Source organism: Strigops habroptila, chromosome 1, assembly GCF_004027225.2.
Source record: "Strigops habroptila isolate Jane chromosome 1, bStrHab1.2.pri, whole genome shotgun sequence".
NCBI lineage: Eukaryota > Metazoa > Chordata > Aves > Psittaciformes > Psittacidae > Strigops > Strigops habroptila.
In genome coordinates, this window is record NC_044277.2 from 143,610,561 (window position 1) to 143,624,051 (window position 13,491).

The 13,491-nt window shown below is 43.1% G+C and overlaps 1 protein-coding gene across 5 annotated transcripts in view; it reads left to right on the forward strand.

Moving 5' to 3' along the window:
* Positions 1 to 908: 908 nt before the first annotated feature.
* ACAD11 (acyl-CoA dehydrogenase family member 11) overlaps positions 909 to 13,491 on the forward strand; it is a 50,320-nt gene continuing 37,737 nt past the window's right edge. For all 5 annotated transcript variants that reach the window (XR_003994779.1, XR_003994778.1, XR_003994781.1 and 2 more), the window contains exons 1-13: positions 909 to 1,119; positions 3,389 to 3,488; positions 3,712 to 3,837; positions 5,090 to 5,251; positions 5,616 to 5,780; positions 7,165 to 7,312; positions 7,882 to 8,003; positions 9,817 to 9,923; positions 10,068 to 10,191; positions 11,869 to 11,946; positions 12,320 to 12,458; positions 12,571 to 12,678; positions 13,371 to 13,469. Coding sequence is in view for 2 of the 5 variants with exons in the window: in XM_030509695.1 (XP_030365555.1) it covers positions 983 to 1,119; positions 3,389 to 3,488; positions 3,712 to 3,837; positions 5,090 to 5,251; positions 5,616 to 5,780; positions 7,165 to 7,312; positions 7,882 to 8,003; positions 9,817 to 9,923; positions 10,068 to 10,191; positions 11,869 to 11,946; positions 12,320 to 12,458; positions 12,571 to 12,678; positions 13,371 to 13,469 (1,615 nt within the window). In the remaining 3 variants the exon portion in view is untranslated. The remainder of the gene's footprint in view (positions 1,120 to 3,388; positions 3,489 to 3,711; positions 3,838 to 5,089; positions 5,252 to 5,615; positions 5,781 to 7,164; positions 7,313 to 7,881; positions 8,004 to 9,816; positions 9,924 to 10,067; positions 10,192 to 11,868; positions 11,947 to 12,319; positions 12,459 to 12,570; positions 12,679 to 13,370; positions 13,470 to 13,491) is intronic.

The following is a 13,491-nucleotide window of genomic DNA, read 5'->3' on the forward strand; positions in this document are numbered from 1 at the left end:
ATGGCTGAGGCAGGTGCCAGCCGCGGCCGGAGCGACCTCCAGGGAGCCGCGATCTCCCAAGAAGAAGCCGCCTGGCTCCGAGAGCAGGTCCTGCACTTGGACCAGAACAGCCCCCTGCACTGCTCCAGGCTTGGGGCAGAGTGTCTGGAAACTGCTCGTGGAAAAGGAGCTGGGGGTGCTGATTGATGGAGCTGAACATGAGCAGCTTGTGCCCAGGCAGCCAAGAAGCCAACAGCATCCTGGCCTGTATCAGCACCAGTGTGGCAGCAGGGCCAGGGCAGTGACTGTCCCCCTGTGCTGGGCACTGGTGAGGCTGCACCTTGAACCCTGTGTTCAGTTCTGGGCCCCTCACTACGAGAGAGACATTGAGGTGCTGGAGGGGGGCCAGAGAAGGGCAACAGAGCTGGTGCAGGGCCTGGAGCACAAGTGTGATGAGGAACGGCTGAGGGACCTGGGGGGTTTTAGTCTGGAGAAGAGAAGGCTCAGGGGGGACCTTATCGCTCTCTACAGCTGCCTGACAGGAGGTTGCAGTGAGGTGGGGTCGGTCTCTGCTCCCAAGGAACACGTGACAGGACAAGAGGAAACAGCCTCAAGCTGCACCAGGGGAGGTTTAGACTGGAGCTGAGGAACAATTCCTTCCCCAGAGGGTGCTCAGGCATTGGAACAGGCTGCTCAGGGCAGTGCTAGAGTCACTGTCCCTGCAAGTGTTCACACCCCGTGTAGACGAGGCCCTCAGTGCCATGGGTTAGTGGTGGCCTTGGCAGTGCTGGGCAACGGTTGGACTGGATGAGCTTAAAGGTCTTTTCCAACCCGGCTGATTCCACTGCTCCGTGACTCCATGAGCGCCGCGCTGGCCGGGCACCGGGGACCGCTTTCCCGGACGGACCTAGCCGCCTCCCGTTGCCGCGGCGGGGCCGGGCCGGGCCGGGCGCAGCGGCGCGGTGGGCGGGTGTGGGCCGTACGCCGGCAGCGCAGGGCGGAGATGGCGGCGGAACCGGGCACCGGTGAGGTGCGGCGGCAGCACCGCTTCGACGAGCGGGGCTTGGAGCGGTACCTGTGCAGCCACCTGCCCGGCTTCCCTCGGCAGCCCGCGGGGGCGCTGGCTGTCAGGCAGTACAGGTAACGTGGGGGCTGCTCTCCTGCCCCGCGGCCACCTGTGAGGGGCGAGCGGCGGCCTTCGTGGCTGCTGACGCGGGCTCCCGCCCGTGAGGCGCCCTGAGGCGAGGAGCAGAGCGCGGGCCCGAAGCGTTGTGCTGCGGGGCGCCCGGAGGGGCTGCGGCGTTGCCCGCTGCCCGGCAGGAAAGGTGGGCAGGGTTCAGGCCCTTTGCCCCGGTGAGAGCACGCAGCGGCCATCGAGGTAACAGCTCGTCCCCTGGGCGACTGGAGAAGTCAAAGTTCACAGTGGCGGCAAAGGTGATTTTCGGCTCAGCAAGTGGCAATCTGCAGGGAGGCGATGGGAATGTAGGGACAGGACAAAGGGAATGGCTTTAACCTGGCAGAGGGGAGATTGAGATGGGCTCTTAGGCAGAAGTTCTTCCCTGTGAGGGTGCTGAGGCGCTGGCACAGGGTGCCCAGAGAAGCTGTGGCTGCCCCATCCCTGGCAGCGCTTAAGGCCAGGTTGGACACAGGGGCTTGGAGCAACCTGGTCTAGTGTGAGGTGTCCCTGCCCATGGCAGGGGGTTGGAACTGGATGAGCTTTAAGGTCCCTTCCAGTCTGTGATTCTGTGGTGATTCTACGATGTGTTGGGTGGACTTGCCACTGTGCTCAGGAAAACACGTATTTGGCCCTTTATGGTGCGCTCTGCTGCAGTATACACGCAATTGTTTTATTGCCTACTCATAAATCTCACTTTATCTGATTAATCTTTAATTCAACAGCAAATAATAATGTTCAGAAGCACATACATGGCTTAAGAAATCAATTTTAAAAGCTTTAAGCTATCGCCAGGTAAACAAATCCCCAAGAAGAGCATAATGCTGTTCTGAAATTCCCAGTAATGCTTGGAGGGCAAAGCATTGCACCACTGAGGTGCTACACTCAGGCTCTAGAGCTACTGTTGCATAGAACATGTAGCTCGTTTGCACTCAGCTGGTCAGTGGTGTGACTGCAGATCAGGAGCTGTCTATTAGAAGTTACATTATTCCAAATATAAGCATTAATTCCTTTGTAAATATGACTTCAGCTGCTTTACCTGCAACTATCACTAAGAACTAGTAAACAAGTTTTCATTGTCTTCTGGTGCAAATATAAATCATCCATTCCTATAAATGTAAATAATCCATATCCTCAGCTACTATAATCCTTTAATGGAGGAGACTTTAGGAGGGGCCTCAGAAGAGTAGCTAATAGTAAAATCTGCTAAAATATTGTCAGTATTTATGCTTTTACTACTTTCTTTGTCTTGTGGTTGCAGTTCGAGGCTTCGACTGATCTAAACCTCTGTTGTGTCAGGCAGCGTTTATCTCTGCAGTATACTTGTTAAACTCTGTTACAGGCTACTCCCTGACTGCCTCAGGGAGAATAGAAGTGTCGGGGGGAGCATGAGGGCAAAGGTTCACTTGACCTGCATTTTCTGCTAGTTATCTAATCTGTTATTGGACTAGGTCAGAATGCATGTTAAAAATGATCTAGAAGGAGGAGAGGAAGGCGTGTAAGGATCAATAAGTTTGTTTGGGATATGATGGACAAGGTCTTGCGAAGGGTTTAACTATGTTGTCCTTGTCTTTTACACATGTATGTGATTGAAATGTCTAGTTTCTGTGACTCCTTGTCACTGTAACATTCATTCTTTAAAATTTTACAGTTACTATAGGCAGTCCCTTAAGCATAGCATAGGTACGTAATGATCAGGGCAGCATACGGTGGGGTTTGGTACTAGAATCATCAGTTACTTGGGGAGCTTTCTTGGTGCTTACGTTGTTCAAAACACGCTCACCAAAGGACAAATACAGTTCTGGGCTAGTGTGAATTCTACTTTGTTTGAGTTCCTCCGAATCAGAAAGCTTTACAGTTAGTATCTACTGCATTCCCTGAAACATTAATGATGTCTCTTTAGGGAAGAGAGGTAAATGCCATCTTCATTTCACAGGAGAACAAATTGTGTATCTGTGACCTCTCTGCAGTGAAAGAAGACATCTTTCTTATAGGCAGGAATAGAACCTCTGACTTCTGATTTTGTAGGCTACCACTTGCATCCTTGTAAGACTATATTGGGGGAAAAAAACCCCAAACAAACCAAGCCAACATAAAACTTTGAGAAGAATCCTTTCCTCTGTCTTGCCATTTTGTTCAGGCCAAGTCATGGTGCCTTTTGCATCATTTCTATTAAAAGTTTGCAAATTGGTATGTACTTGAATTTGTAAGTAACTATAATCTTTCTCTTTGTAGCTCAGGCCAGTCAAATCCAACCTTTTATCTTCAGAAGGGTGGGCAGGCTTATGTGCTCAGGAAGAAGCCCCATGGCCCCCTTTTACCTAGAGCTCACAAGGTAAGGAACATACGTCATCAAGCTCTAGACACTTTGTATTGCTAAATCCAGTACATGATGGTGTGGCACATGGTTGAATGTGTCCAGAAATGCAGTGAATTGCTGGATCATTTACAATTCTCTGTGCTATACACATATCATCGAGGAGCATACACTGGTGTTCACTGTACTCATTTATGTTCGAGAGCGTTTTACTGAACTTAAATTTCTGTGTCTTCTTCAGGTCGATAGAGAATATCATGTGCAGAAAGCGTTATTTTCAGCTGGATTTCCAGTGCCTGAACCCCTGTTGTATTGCAGTGATGTTTCTATCATTGGAACAGAGTTTTATGTAATGCAGCATGTGCAGGTTGGTCTTCTAATATGAGGGAGTTCTTTTTCTCCTCCCTACTACAAGCTGCTTTTAAATTGTCTAAAACCTTTCTGTTAGAGCCTTGTCCAGCATTTACTGCATTTTGTGATATAAACAATCCTCTGATATTTTAAGAAATGTTAGATATTCGAAATTCACACTGATTTCAGCTTCTTCAGGACTTATTTCTCACTTTCTTGTTGTTTTTAGCTCAGTATGTAACCTCTTGGTCTCGTTTTGAGCTCTGAGAAAGATGTCTTGAAATAAGGCAATATTGCTTCTGTGAAAAGCATGCACAAGTCAGAGAGACAACAACCAGGGTATAAAGTTATACTGAACCTTGGGACATCCTGGCACCTGTTTAGTACTGAAGACAGGAATCTACTTACAGTCACCTTTTCTTGAAAACCAAGCAGGGTTCCAGCTCAAGCACTAGTTTCAGAAGGAACATGGCATAGCTCTGTCTGTCGTCCATCACTCTAGGGATGCTGTGGCAGAGTTGATTCTGTTTCTGTTAGATTTGGGTGATTCTGAGTTGAAGCCTGATGTATCATCACTTTTTTCTTTTATATATACTGTGGGAGGAAGATTGGAATTCAGGCCTCTTCCCTTTTCACTGCATCCTACTCTGTCATCTGGTTCACTGGGAAATTAGAAATATATTGAAGCCATCGTGTGAACCAGTGAAACTGAGGAACTTAGAGAAGAGTCTGCTTTTTCTTTTCCCATCTGGCAGTGTTAAAATTAAAGGAGAAAATGGAAGAACACACCCATGTTCTAAACATACTAAACTGCTTTTGGGAGAATTTAAGTGAATTTTTTTGGATTATCTACCTCTTTGCACATACAATCCACCCATTGCCCTCCTCTCCTGCCTGCCCACCCTTCCCTTAAGGTCTTCATTGATATTTTTTCTGGAATTTAGCTGTTAGAGACAATACAGAAAGTTTTTATTCCACCCCCACCCCTCAAAACTTTATTTTGAGGATATCTGGATTGAGTGCTCCAATTCGGACTTTCATCTACTGAATATATCTTAATTGCCTTCCAGTAGATATACTAATGATCTGAGATTACTGTGAATGTCTTCATCTGTCCTGGGCAAGGAATACAATAAATGAGGAAGGCATTTTTGATTGCGTAGGGAGTGTTGCTTCACTGCATTTGGTTTTGCTCCTGAAATGTAGAGCTTTAACTTCTTTGTGTGATGTGTACATCCCACTGAATACCTGATTTCTGATGTTTCCAGGGTCGCATCTTCCGAGACCTCTCCCTGCCTGAGGTGGGCCCAGCAGAGCGTTCTGCTTTGTATATTGCAATGATAGAAACTTTGGCCCACTTGCACTCCTTCGATTTACAGTCATTGGGTCTCCAAGGATATGGGAGAGGACCAGGATACTGCAGAAGACAGGTACAGCTCTTCAAAAAGTCTCTTGTTTTGTCAGATCTTTGAAGATTTATTTGATTTGCAAGCTAAATTGTTATTATGGCTTGTAAAGTAACCATCATATTTTAGCTGTTAAATGCCTTCACTTACTTCAATTATTTGTACACAGTATAAAGTTACTATTACATTCAGATCAATTCTGTAATGCTATACTCAGAAAATGATATTTATTCACTTTTGGAATAATATTAGATTTAGGCTCTGTAAATAGGATTGATATAGAAGACAGAGGTAGCATGGTAATAGCCAAAAGTCAGAAGCATGTGCTTCAGAATTTAGTGCTCAGGAAAAACTTGTGCATCAGTTGAAGTGCTTGTATTTCTTTTAGGTATCAACTTGGAAAAGACAGTATGATGCAGCTGCTCATACAGATATTCCTGCCATGAACAAGCTGGCTGAGTGGTTAGCAAACAACTTGCCACCTGATGATAATGAAGAAAGCCTGATTCATGGGGACTTCAGAATAGATAATATCATCTTCCACCCAACAGAGGTATTTGAAATACATCTATACATGTTTAGTAGGTTTTGGTCCTCCATTTGTTTGTACTCCTACCGTGTAGTGGGACACTTACTTGGGTGTTTTAGTACATGATACATGTTTGAAAGGAACAGTGGAGAACTTAACATTTCTCCATACTCTGTCTATGGTGTTTAGCTACCTAATACAGTCCTGGTTTTCACTGCAGGAGCTAGTTACTCAATTTATTCATTAGCTCAAGTCCCTACTTCAAAGTCCAGGAACAAAACATTTTATATGCATAAATCCTATTGAATTCAGTGCAACTTAAGGGCATCACTTCATAAGCATCTGATGCAAAGCCCATTGAAATCAGTGGTATGGCTTCAATTAACAGCAGTGGCTTTTGGAACAAGATCTGAATGGATGATACATGATGCTAGTGGAAGCAAAGAAAAATCTGCCAAAGCTGCTTAGTTATGGAGCACATGTAGATCACAGAGAGCCTGAAGTTCCTCATTCATCTTTAGGGGAAAGAGATTTTTCTTCTAGTTTCTTGAAATAAATGTGTGTTACCTATCTATCAACACAATTGCATTTTGATTATCTTTTTTCCATGCTATTTGCTGTGTTCTGACCAGAATAAATGCTGGGGATTTGAGACCAAGACTTTGCAATTCCTGTTTCACAACAAAGCAACAGATCCTACAGATTCCTATTGTTGATAGACAACATTAGGTCAGTTGATAGACACTGTAGGCTTAAATGTGCTGACTGACTCCCTGAGCAGAGAGGATCTGGCAGTCCCATGGACTCTCTGTGCTGTTCCTGATGTAGTTGAAAGAATCAACCAAACTTTAAATAGGTAATTTTAAATAATCTGTAGAAACTGTATATGCAGGAATGACCATGTAGGAAAGTTTTTTGCCCATAGTTTAAGCAGCCATGGACCCATCCTGAAGGAAGGGTCCATGGCAGGGGTCCTTCAGGATGCCCATAAGTGTTACTCTATGCATAATATGATAAATTAGTGTTTTGTCCAGAAGTATCTGTGCAACAGGACTGGAAACCAAAAACCCCAAAACACCCAACTGTCAATACTACTGTTCTTTAGGATATTTTAATCCAATCATATTTTGACTAGAAGAGCTTAGAAGTTTCTGACAGGAAGAACATTACTCAAAAATGAAGAATTCAAACCAGAATTTCATTGGAAAAATGCCTTGGTTTGTGCCCCTATGTGAATATGGAGTTTCTGCAGATCCTTACCTAGTGCTAAAAGGAACTGTGTTTGCTGGAGACAGCAGCAGTGTGTTACACATAGTAACCGGGTAAAGCTGTTGGATGTTAAATGTGTTGTGCATTTGTGGATGGAGAGAATTTATCTTCTAACATTCACCTAACGTTTTTCTTTAAGGCTCGTGTTTTGGCAGTGCTTGACTGGGAGCTTTCAACTGTTGGTCATCCTCTAACAGATTTAGCATATGCCACTCTGTTCTACTTTTGTCCTACATCTGTGAGGGACTTAGGTCGAGGAACTCTCTTGGGTTTCAAAGACACCATAGGTATGAAACTGTAATCTTTTTGTTGAAATGAATCCCGGGGTTGATTTCTATTTTGATGTCTTAACTTTATAATAATAATTAAAATGTTTAATTAATAAGCACATAATTTTGCTCTTGCAAAGAACTTTTCCATCATTTTCTTCATTGAAGAAAACATGCTGATAATGAAGTTTAAGGCCCTGTTTTAACAACCGGTGGCTCAGTCACAGGATGCTACTTCTGTAAAAGTTTATTTTGAATCTCTCTTAGAGATAATGGAAGAAACCTGAATTGAAAATGCAAATTTATCATTTATTAGCACCACCACCCCCCCTGCCCCGTGGTGACATTGATTTCCTGATGCACTGGAGGCAAGGGGCAGTAGGAAGTGTTCTGCTCATCTGAAATTCTGACAACTCCTATCTCCTCTTAGCTCTCTGTAGCACACTTAGATCATGAGAAGTGATAAATCATGGTGTTTACTACATCAGTGGAATAAAGCTGAAAAGCTGTTCAGATATTTAAAGAATAAGGAGGAAAAATAATAGAAAATGTTGATTATTCTAAAATATTCTGTTGTTTTTTTGTAGAAACCCCCTCATTTGAAGAACTGGTTTCCGTTTACTGCCGCTGCCGGGGCATCAGCACTGATATAGCCAACTTGAACTTTTTTCTTGCTTTGTCATATTTTAAAATGGCAGCAATATCCCAGGTAATACACTCACATTTGCTGAAATGTCACATAGTTTTATTATGAGTATTTGTAGTTGGTAATACTTGTTCAAAATATAGGGAAAGGTAGTTAGGGGCTCTGGGGCTTTCGTCTATCCTCCAGGCCAAAGGGCAGGACCTTGAAAAGCCCAGGTGGATCTGGCAGGTTAATAAGTGGTTAGAAGGGTGGTGCCATAGTCACAGGTTTGGCTATTTAGAACATGGGACTTGATTTGGGAGGCCAGGTCTACTGGAGGCTGGTGGAGTGGGTCTGATGAAGAAGGGGAAGAGCTGCTTTGGGAGGAGACTTGCCAGGCTACTCAAGACAGTTTTAAACTGGATTTGTTGGGAGAGGGGGGCATCGATCCATCCCAACACTCCCAGTCAGTTGCCAGCACCTGTAATAAATGCTTGGGGTGATGCAGAGCTGTTTCAGCTGCTGCAGCCAATGAGTCAGCTTCATTTGGAGCTCAGCTGAGATGCCTCTATACAAATGCCTGTAGAATGGGGAATAAACAAGAGGAATTAGAGATGTGTGCATGGCTGCAGGGATATGACATTGTTGGGATCACAGAAACATGGTGGGATGGCTTCTATGACTGGAGTGTTGGAATGGAAGGTTATAGGCTCTTTCGGAAAGACAGGCCGGGCAGATGGGGAGGGGGAGTAGCTATTTATGTCAGTGGTAGGCTGGAAAGTGTGGAACTCTGCCTGGGGACGGGTGATGAGCCAACAGAGAGCTTGTGGGTCAGGGTCAAAGGGAGAACAGTGATGGGGGACATTACTGTGGGGATCTGCTACAGGCTGCCCGATCAGGAGGACTCTGTGGATGAAGCGCTCTACAGACACATAGGAGCAGCCTCACGCTTGCAGGCCCTTGTCCTCATGGGGGACTTCAACCATCCTGATACCTGCTGGAGGGATGGTATGGCCCAGCACAGGCAATGCAGGAGGTTCCCCAATTGTGTGGAAGACAACTTCCTCTTACAAGTAATAGAGAAGCCAACAAGGAGAGGTGCCATGCTTGACCTCGTGCTCACCAACAGGGAGGGGCTGGTTGGAAATGTGACGCTCCAGGGCAGCCTTGGCTGTAGCGATCACGAGATGGTGGAGTTTGAGATCCTCAGGACAATGAGAAGGGCACACAGCAAGCTCACTGCCTTGGACTTCAAGAGAGCAGACTTTGGCCTCTTCAGGAACCTGCTTAGTAAGGTTCCATGGGGTAAAGCCCTAGAGGGCAGGGCGGCCCAAGACTGCTGGTCGATATTGAAGGATCACCTGCTCCAAGCTCAGGAGTGTTGTGTCCCGACTAGAAGGAAATGGAGCAAGAAGACCATGGAGCAAGGAGGATGGATGGATAAGGAACTGCTTATTATGAGCATAGGAGACCAATCTCGAGATGTGATTAGAGGAGAAAATAAGGTTCCTTGATTCATTGTTACAGAAGTAACTGTTTAATTAAATATTCAGCCATTGTAGGGCATAAGTATATTTTAATGACTTGCAGCAAGAGGTCCGCACACCAAATGTGGGATTTGCCACCTGGTATTTATATGGAGTAAGAGTGTGTATGTGGGTACTTAATTTAGTTGTGGATAATAAATATGTGTATGCTGTTGTCAGTTGGCACCAAGCATGTCCATGATACCAGAGATGGATCAAAACCACTACTACGCTGTCTGGGTGCTATTTTTTTTCCTTTTAAGAATATGTGCATTTAAGTGTTACTGTCATAGTTGAGGAAATCACCAATCTATTAAAGAGACAATTTTAAGTGCCTAATTATATCATATATGCCTTTCTTTTGGTTTTAGGGCATATATGCTAGATATCTCATTGGAAATGCTGCTGCAGAGAATAGTCATGAATTTGCTAAGATTGTGAAGCCTTTGGCAGAGAAAGGGTTAGAGCTCTCACAAAGGTAAGAGTGGTCTAAACTGCTGGTCAAAGGCAAGGCAAAGCTTTTACAACATCCGTACTTTTTAAATGCCTGTATAAGGCAGCTTATATTATTATGAAGGAAAATCTGGTCTTAGTTGTTATTGCATTTCGTGTTCTCCTCTAGGTCATCTTTCAGCAGCACACAGCACAGCACCCCTGGAGAGCTGTTTCGTCAGAGCAGGAAAGGCCAAGAAATGTTGCTGAAGGTGAAGCAGTTCATGCAGCAGCACATATACCCAGCTGAGAAGGTAAAAGCCTTCAATAAACCTATTTATAAATTAAAATGTTACCACCAGAGCTTATAAACATGTCAAATGATGGAGAGGAGTCACATCCTCCCTATTTATTTTCCTTTCAAAACAGCCTTATGTTCATGCAGTGACATTTGTGGCATGGCAAAATATGAGCAGAAATCTTTATAGTCTGCATTTCTTTTTCTCAGAATTAAAATGTTGTATGTGTTGTTAATAAAATCAGGAGGTACTTTTGAAACTTTTTACAGTTTAAGAACTACTCTTTTTAAAGAGAGTTACTGTTTAAAGGTATTTGCCAGAATATTTTTAACACAAAACCCTAGAACTGTTACATGCTGAACAGAAAGATACTTGAAAAATGGGAACTGCTGGTTTTAACTATACAAGGATGAATGTTTCTGTTTCTTGCCTTATTTTTAAGGTGTGAATTCTATCCAAAAAATGGGGTTCCACAATATATCAATTTAGCCTCATTCCTAAATATATCTAATACCAATGAAGGTTTGAAATCGGATAATAACATATCCACAGAAGTCCCTAATTAGTGAGAGGGAAAATGAGATGAAGCATTTTAATTCTTCGCCTAGGGATATTAGAAATCTTCCACTTGGAAAGTCTGGTTCAGCTTCCAGCCTCATGGACGCACAGATGGCTTTTGTTGCAGAATTAGGCTTTTTGGGTTTTGGTGGATTTTTTCCTCTTTTTTTTTGCAGTTAGGCAGAAATGCAGAGAACATTCTAAAGATTTATGAATGCATCTGCCTGTCACAAGGAGGGGTTGGGAGCAGAAACTCTTGATATGCAAAGTTTCCTGAAAGTCTGTTTGTAATTAGTTTTGGATTCTCCAAGGAAGCCTTGCTATAATTAAAGCCCTTGCTTTAAAACCAAACCAACCACAAATAGCCATGCAAGTTTTGCAGATGAGTAATATTGTGCTCCTCAGTCATTTCTGATAACTTGTGAATCAGGACTTACAAATTCTCCTTGGGAACTTGTCTTATTGTGTGGTTTTCAGAAGAGGGCACTACTTGTATTCACTCCAAAACTAGTTCTGGGCCAGCTTTTTGTCCCTCACTAAAACATGCTTGTGAAAATACTTGGATTACTGGATAGACAGTCTTACTTAGTTCAGAATGACTGCTTACATAACCTGTTAGGAATTATTTTGACAGGAAAAGAAAATGTATTCTTTGGGGGGGTTTTGGTGTTTGTTTTTTCTCAGTTAAAAAAGATTAACTGGCTTATGTATATGAATGTTGTGGTGGAAAACCTGAATCTGAAGTGTGAGTACATCAAGCTCTTGTTTTACTTTAGGGTTCATGCCTCTTGTGCATACTGTTGGTAACAGTTACTTGTGTCACCAGAAAACACTGACCTTCTAGTGTCATCGTCACATGCTTTAAACTACCCCAAATCACTTCCCTGTATGAAGAAAGGAACAGACTGGGGTCATCTCCATGATGCATTTAAAGTCCTACAAAATGAATAGATTGCAATTTAATTTTCAATTCCATTTTTAGTTTTATATTGCAACTAACTGTATCATAAAAAGCTCTTGAATATTTTTTACTGGTTTCTTGGGGTATCGGTCTGGAAAAGACACCGTATTATTACTTGTGTATGTTACATGTGTTCTTCATTTAAACAACATCTTTTTAATTGTTTCTCTAAGGAAATAATAACATACTATGCTGGAAATGGAAATACTGAGGATAAGTGGAAGAAACCACCATTGCTTGAGAGACTGAAGGTATGAGATAGTAAATATTCTTGAGTACTCTAGCAGTAAAAGAAACAGGCACTGACGTAGAGTGTAAGAATATTTGGCACATCCTGCTGGCGAAGTTACTCTGTGTGGAAAGAAACAGTGTGAGGAACAGTGAAAGGAAAGGAAGAAGGGAGTGTGTAAAAGAAGGTGAGAGATACGAGTGAGAGAGGAGAAAAGCAAAAAGTGGGTTCTGTGAGGGATAGGTCTGAAAGACTGTACCTATTGAAAAGAGCTATTGAAAAAAAGCATCAGGTATTTTGGACAGTGTTAGGCAGGAAGGAACAAAATGGGCAGCAAGCCGGAATTTTTTATTTGTTTTAAATTTATTGCTGATGTTTGTTGACTCTTTCAACAGGAAATGGCCAAAGCAGAAGGTCTGTGGAACCTCTTTCTCCCAGATGTGAGTGGTCTCAGCCAGCTTGACTATGCGCTAATAGCTGAGGAGACTGGGAAATGCTTCTTTGCTCCTGAGGTTTTCAACTGTCATGCTCCAGGTCAGCAATCCTGTTCTGTATCAAAACCACTGAGAGCACTAAAGAGTTAGGCATCTTATGCCTTATGAGTTGTGTGTATGCAGAAGTAAATACGACTGCTGATTTCTTACAGACACTGGGAACATGGAGGTCCTGCACATGTATGGGACTGAAGAGCAAAAGAAAGAGTGGCTGGAGCCTCTCCTAGAAGGGAAGATTAGTTCTTGCTTCTGCATGACAGGTAAATTTTTCTCCAGAAGAAAGTTAAAGACAATGGGCAGACACTTCACATGGCATGTGCAAAAAGCACAAAACTACAAGCTGTCATGTGTTAATGAATTAATACAGAAATCTTCAGTGCATCTGTAAATGTGTTTGAATACAAAACCATCTCTGAGGCAAAGTGAAGCCCCCTTGCTGCCCTTCCCCAATAGTTAGGGTTTTTCATGGTTACAATGACTAGTATTTGCGTTACATATATTTTCAGTTTATCTTTAGTCCTAGAAAAATACTTTTTTTTTTGTACCAAACAGAATTTAGCCTTTTTTTAATGTGGTTTGGGGTTCTCTAGAAACATACAATTAGGTACAAGTATGATTATTGTGATTAAGTTTGTGTAGTTTTGCAGTATGTTAGAGGTTTTAAAACATAATCTGAAGGTAACTTGCAAAACATATGATGCACTTACTTTATGTCTGTCACTCAGCATTAGTTTCAATTTTGAAAGCATTCAGCATCTCTGGAAGGCCTGGCTCTTGATATAGGAAGGTGGCTTTTTAACCATAGCAGAGTGAGGTTCTGAAAACAGCTTTTCTGCTGGGAGCAAAACAGTTTTACTGTCAAGAGGGTATATCTAGAGCCCTATGTTTGGGGAGGTAGTACTACCTGTATGTTTAATCCAGTGCTTTGGTTTTGGTTTTTTCTTTAACTCAGAACCTGATGTGGCTTCAAGTGATGCCACCAATATGCAGTGCAACATTGAGCGAGATGGAAACAGTTATGTGATAAATGGCAAGAAGTGGTGGAGCAGTGGTAAGTACAGAAACCCTAAATA